We start from the raw sequence: 6,000 nt of genomic DNA, 5'->3' as shown, positions 1-6,000 counted from the left end.
AGGGGTCAAATACTTATTTCCCTCATTACAACTCAAATCAATTGATAACATTTTTGACATGCGTTTTTCTGGATTTTTTTGTTGTTATTCTGTCTCTCACTGTTGAAATAAACCTACCATTAAAATTATAGACTGATCATTTCTTTGTCAGTGGGCAAACGTACAAAATCAGCAGGGGATCAAATACTTTTTTCCCCTCACTGTATATCCACAGTAAAACAAGTCCTATATCGACATAACCTGAAAGGCCGCTCAGCAAGGAAGAAGCCACTGCTCCAAAACCGCCATAAAAAAGCCAGACTACGGTTTGCAACTGCACATGGGGACAAAGATCGTACTTTTTGGAGAAATGTCCTCTGGTCTGATGAAACAAAAATACAACTGTTTGGCCATAATGACCATGGTTATGTTTGGAGGAAAAAGGGGGTAGCTTGCAAGCCGAAGAACACCATCCCAACCGTGAAGCACGGGGGTGGCAGCATCATGCTGTGGGGGTGCTTTGCTACAGGAGGGACTGGTGCACTTCACAAAATAGATGGCATCATGAGGAAGGAAAATTATGTGGATATATTGAAGCAACATCTCAAGACATCAGTCAGGAAGTTAAAGCTTGGTCGCAAATGGGTCTTCCAAATGGACAATGACCCCAAGCACACTTCCAAAGTTGTGGCAACATGGCTTAAGGACAACAATGTCAAGGTATTGGAGTGGCCATCACAAAGCCCTGACCTCAATCCTATAGAACATTTGTGGGCAGAACTGAAAAAGCGTGTGCGAGCAAGGAGGCCTACAAACCTGACTCAGTTACACAAGCTCTGTCAGGAGGAATGGGCCAGAATTCACCCAACTTATTGTGCGAAGCTTGTGGAAGGCTACCCGAAATGTTTGACCCAAGTTAAACAATTTAAAGGCAATGCTACCAAATACTAATTGAATGTATGTAAACTTCTGACCCACTGGGAATGTGATGAAATAAATAAAAGCTGAAATAAATCATTCTCTCTACTATTATTCTGACATTTCACATTCTTAAAATAAGGTGGTGATCCTAACTGACCTAAGACAGGGAATTTTTACTAGGATTAAATGTCAGGAATTGTGAAAAACTGAGTTTAAATGTATTTGGCTAAGGTGTATGTAAACTTCAGACTTCAACTGTAGATATTCCATAAAAAGATCAGCCATTTCCAGCTACAATAGCCATTTACAACATTAACAATGTCTACACTGTATTTTTGATCAATTTGATGTTATTTTAATGGACAAAATAATTGCTTTTCTTTCGAAAACAAGGACATTTCTAAGTGACCCCAAACCTTTGAACGGTAGTGTACCTCTACCCCTCCCTCCTTACCTACCTCAATCTCTCCCTCCATCTCTCCCCCTACCCCTCCCTCCATCTCTCCCTCTCTCTCTCCCCCTACCCCTCCATCTCTCCCTCCATCTCTCCCCCTACCCCTCCCTCCATCTCTCCCTCTCTCTCTCCCTCCCTCTACCCCTTCCTCCTTACCTACCTCTATCTCTCCCTCCATCTCTCCCTCCATCTCTCCCCCTACCCCTCCCTCCTTACCTACCTCCATCTCTCCCTCCATCTCTCCCCCTACCCCTCCCTCCATCTCTCCCCCTACCCCTCCCTCCATCTCTCCCTCCCTCCCTCCCTACCTCTCTCTCTCCCTTCCTCTCTACCTCTCTCTCTCTCCCTTCCTATCTCCATCTCTCCTTCCTTACCTCTGTTCCACAGTGGTCTTGAGTTTGTCATTCTCGCTCATCAGCGCTGCGGTCTCCGGTCCTCCGTGGGAGATCTTCTCATCGTCCGTCCCGTTGATGCTGGATGCCTGGGTGGACGAGGGGGTCTCACCACCCGACTCCTGGAGGAGGGGGAGGGGCACAGGGGGAATACATCATGACATATGCCAGAGGATGATTCTGCTTCATAGAGCGGAGTCTGACTCCTGCCATCTGTAATTATGGCAACAGTCAGATAGTCCTGAGCAGGTCTGGCAGACCATGTCGTTATAGCAACACTCCGATAGTAACAGCTAGCTAGTACTGAGCAGCTCTGGCAGACCATTTAGTTATAGGTTACATCCCAAATAGCACCCTATTCCCTTTATAGTGCACTACTATTGACCAGGGTCCATAGGGAATCAGATGCTATTTGGGATACGTGCATAGTAACAGTTAGACAGTACTAGCAGACCTGGCAGGCTAAGGCTGGCTGGGTGAGAGGCTAGAAAAAACACCTCTCAAACCATCATCTGCATCCCAAATGGCACCCTATTCCCTATATTGTCCACTGCTTTTGACCAGGGCCAATAGGGAATAGGGTGCCAATTTGGGACACACACAGGTAACTGCCAAAATAAAAAAAAGGGAAAAAACCAACATAAAGTGTCTTAATAGGGTGTTGATGGTGGAAAACACTGTCGGTCTCAGGCACCGCTCCAGAATCTCCTGTAAGTGTTCAGTTGGGTTGGGCCCTGGTAGAAGGTAGTCTGCTAGATAGGGAACGGGGTGCTATTTAGGACACACCCATCCTCTCCTCTCTCTGCCATGTGTTGCAAGGGTTTGATCAGGTAAACCAGCAATATATTCATGAATACAGTAATCTCGGTTAACCCAGAACTAAAGTCTCACGTAAATTGGTCGGCTGCTCGATTAAATTTCTGGGTCCACAGCTGTTAAGAGATGGGATTAAGAGATGCTAGAACGAGGAGATCCACCCTCTCTCAACAAGTTATGGGCCGAATGTCCCCCCCCCCCCCTTACGAAATTTGAAAGATGCTAACACCTGCGAAATCGGGATTTGTCAAAATAACCAGTGATGAAAAACCCTAACACCGGAACTACTGCTGCTCATTAGCCCACACATCCCTTTCCTTCCTGACAGATTCTAAAGGTACCAGTTATGTTTACGTAGATCTGTCCAAGAGATCTTATGAATCCAATAACAACCAGCTACTGGTAATGAATGTGGATATGATGAAGATATTATCATCACAGCCCAGTAGAACACATACTAAATAATTATCTATGCATATTAAAAGCCTATTCAACTTTATCCAATCAATGTAAAATAGAGTAATAGAGTCCAGTTTCCTCTGAATGGGATTCATGGGCAATGCAAATAGTCTGGGTAGCCATTTGATTAGATGTTCAGGAGTCTTATGGCTTGGGGGTAGAATCTGTTTAGAAGCCTCTTGGACCTAGACTTGGCACTCCGGTACCGCTTGCCGTGCGGTAGCAGAGAGAACAGTCTATGACTAGGGTTGCTGGAGTCTTTGACAATTTATAGGGCCTTCCTCTGACACCGCCTGGTATAGAGGTCCTGGATAGCAGGAAGCTTGGCCCCAGTGATGTACTGGGCCGTACGCACTACCCTCTGTAGTGCCTTGCGGTCGGAGAACCGAGCAGTTGCCATACCAAGCAGTGATGCAACCAGTCAGGATGTTCTCGATGATGCAGCTGTAGAACCTTTTGAGGATCTGAGGACCCATGCCAAATCTTTTCAGTCTCCTTAAGTGGAATAGGCGTTGTCGTGCCCTCTTCACGACTGTCTTGGTGTGCTTGGACCATGTTAGTTTGTTGGTGATGTGGACACTAAGGAACTTGAAGCTCTCAACCTGCTCCACTACAGCCCCGTCGATGAGAATGGAGGTCCTCTTCTTTTTCCTGTAGTCCACAATCATCTCCTTTGTCTTGATCACGTTGAGGGAGTGGTTGTTGTCCTGGCACCACACGGCCAGGTCTCTGACCTCCTCCCTATAGGTTGTCTCGTCGTTGTCGGTGATCAGGCCTACCACTGTTGTGTCATCGGCAAACTTAATGATGGTGTTGGAGTCGTGCCTGGCCATGCAGTCATGAGTGAACAGGGAGTACAGGAGGGGACTGAACACGCACCCCTGAGGGGCCCCCGTGTTGAGGATCAGCGTGGTGGATATGTTGTTACCTACCCTTACCACCTGGGGGCGGCCTGTTAGGAATTCCAGGATCCAGTTGCAGAGGTAGGTGTTTAGTCCCAGGATCCTTAGCTTAGTGATGAGCTTTGTTGGCACTATGGTGTTGAACGCTGAGCTTTAGTCAATGAATAGCATTCTCACATAGGTGTTCCTTTTGTCCAGGTGTGAAAGGGCAGTGTGGAGCGCAATAGATTGCATCATCTGTGGATCTTTATTATTTTATTTCACCTTTATTTAACCAGGTAAACCAGTTGAGAACAAGTTCTCATTTACAACTGCGACCTGGCCAAGATAAAGCAAAGCAGTGCGATAAAAACAACAACACAGAGTTACATATGGGGTAAAACAAAAAGTCAAAAATACAACAGAAATAAATATATATACAGTGTGTGCAAATGTAGCAAGTTATGGAGGTAAGGCAATAAATAGGCTATAGTGCAAAATAATTACAATTAGTATTAACACTGGAATGATAGATGTGCAAGAGATGATGTGCAAATAGAGATACTGGGGTACAAATTAGCAAACTAAATAACAATATAGGGATGAGGTAGTTGGGCGGGCTAATTTCAGATGGGCTGTGTACAGGTGCAGTGATCGGTAAGGTGCTCTGACAACTGATGCTTAAAGTTAGTGAGGGAGATAAGTGTCTCCAGCTTCAGAGATTTTTGCAATTTGTTCCAGTCATTGGCAGCAGAGAACTGGAAGGAATGGCGGCCAAAGGAGGTGTTGGCTTTGGGGATGACCAGTGAGATATACCTGCTGGAGCGCAGACTACGGGTGGGTGTTGCTATGGTGACCAATGAGCTAAGATAAGGCGGGGATTTGCCTAGCAGTGATTTATAGATGGCCTGGAGCCAGTGGGTTTGGCGACGAATATGTAGTGAGGACCAGCCAACAAGAGCGTACAGGTCACAGTGGTGGGTAGTATATGGGGCTTTGGAGACAAAACGGATGGCACTGTGATAGACTACATCCAATTTGCTGAGTAGAGTGTTGGAGGCTATTTTGTAAATGACATCGCCGAAGTCAAGGATCGGTAGGATAGTCAGTTTTACGAGGGCATGTTTGGCAGCATGAGTGAAGGAGGCTTTGTTTGCGAAATAGGAAACCGATTCTAGATTTAACTTTGGATTGGAGATTCTTAATGTGAGTCTGGAAGGATAGTTTACAGTCTAACCAGACACCTAGATATTTGTAGTTGTCCACATACTCTAGGTCAGACCCGTCGAGAGTAGTGATTCTAGTCGGGTGGGCGGGTGCAAGCAGCGTTCGGTTGAAGAGCATGCATTTAGTTTTACTAGTGTTTAAGAGCAGTTGGAGGCTACTGAAGGAGTGTTGTATGGCATTGAAGCTCGTTTGGAGGTTTGTTAACACAGTGTCCAATGAAGGGCCAGATGTATACAAAATGGTGTCGTCTGCATAGAGGTGGATCTGAGAGTCACCAGCAGCAAGAGCGACGTCATTGATATACACAGAGAAAAGAGTCGGCCCAAGAATTGAACCCTGTGGCACCCCCATAGAGACTGCCATAGGTCCAGACAACAGGCCCTCCGATTTGACACATTGAACTCTATCTGAGAAGTAGTTGGTGAACCAGGCGAGGCAGTCATTTGAGAAACCAAGGCTATTTAGTCTGCCAATAAGAATGCGGTGGTTGACAGAGTCGAAAGCCTTGGCCAGGTCAATGAAAACGGCTGCACAGTACTGTCTATTATCGATCGCGGTTATAATATCGTTTAGGACCTTGAGCGTGGCTGAAGTGCACCCATGACCAGCTCGGAAACCGGATTGCATAGCGGAGAAGGTACGGTGGGATTCGAAATGGTCGGTGATCTGTTTGTTGACTTGGCTTTCAAAAACTTTTGAAAGGCAGGGCAGGATGGATATGGGTCTGTAACAGTTTGGATCTAGAGTGTCACCCCCTTTGAAGAGGGGGATGACCGCGGCAGCTTTCCAATCTCTGGGGATCTCAGACGTTACGAAAGAGAGGTTGAACAGGCTAGTAATAGGGGTTGCGACAATTTCGGCGGCTAGTTTT

General features: G+C 46.1%; 1 protein-coding gene across 1 annotated transcript in view; it reads right to left on the bottom strand.

Moving 5' to 3' along the window:
• Nucleotides 1-1,724: 1,724 nt before the first annotated feature.
• LOC311119606 (homer protein homolog 2-like) overlaps nucleotides 1,725-6,000 on the bottom strand; it is a gene marked incomplete at its 3' end in the record, with an annotated part of 69,887 nt that continues 65,611 nt past the window's right edge. The window contains exon 5 of the mRNA XM_084194284.1: nucleotides 1,725-1,868. Coding sequence (XP_084050410.1) covers nucleotides 1,725-1,868 — 144 coding nt within the window. The remainder of the gene's footprint in view (nucleotides 1,869-6,000) is intronic.

The sequence above is a fragment of the Coregonus lavaretus genome (assembly GCF_964263955.1).
Source record: "Coregonus lavaretus genome assembly, contig: HAP1_SCAFFOLD_428, whole genome shotgun sequence".
NCBI classification, from domain to species: Eukaryota; Metazoa; Chordata; class Actinopteri; order Salmoniformes; family Salmonidae; genus Coregonus; species Coregonus lavaretus.
This window is presented reverse-complemented; position numbering and strand designations above follow the sequence as displayed.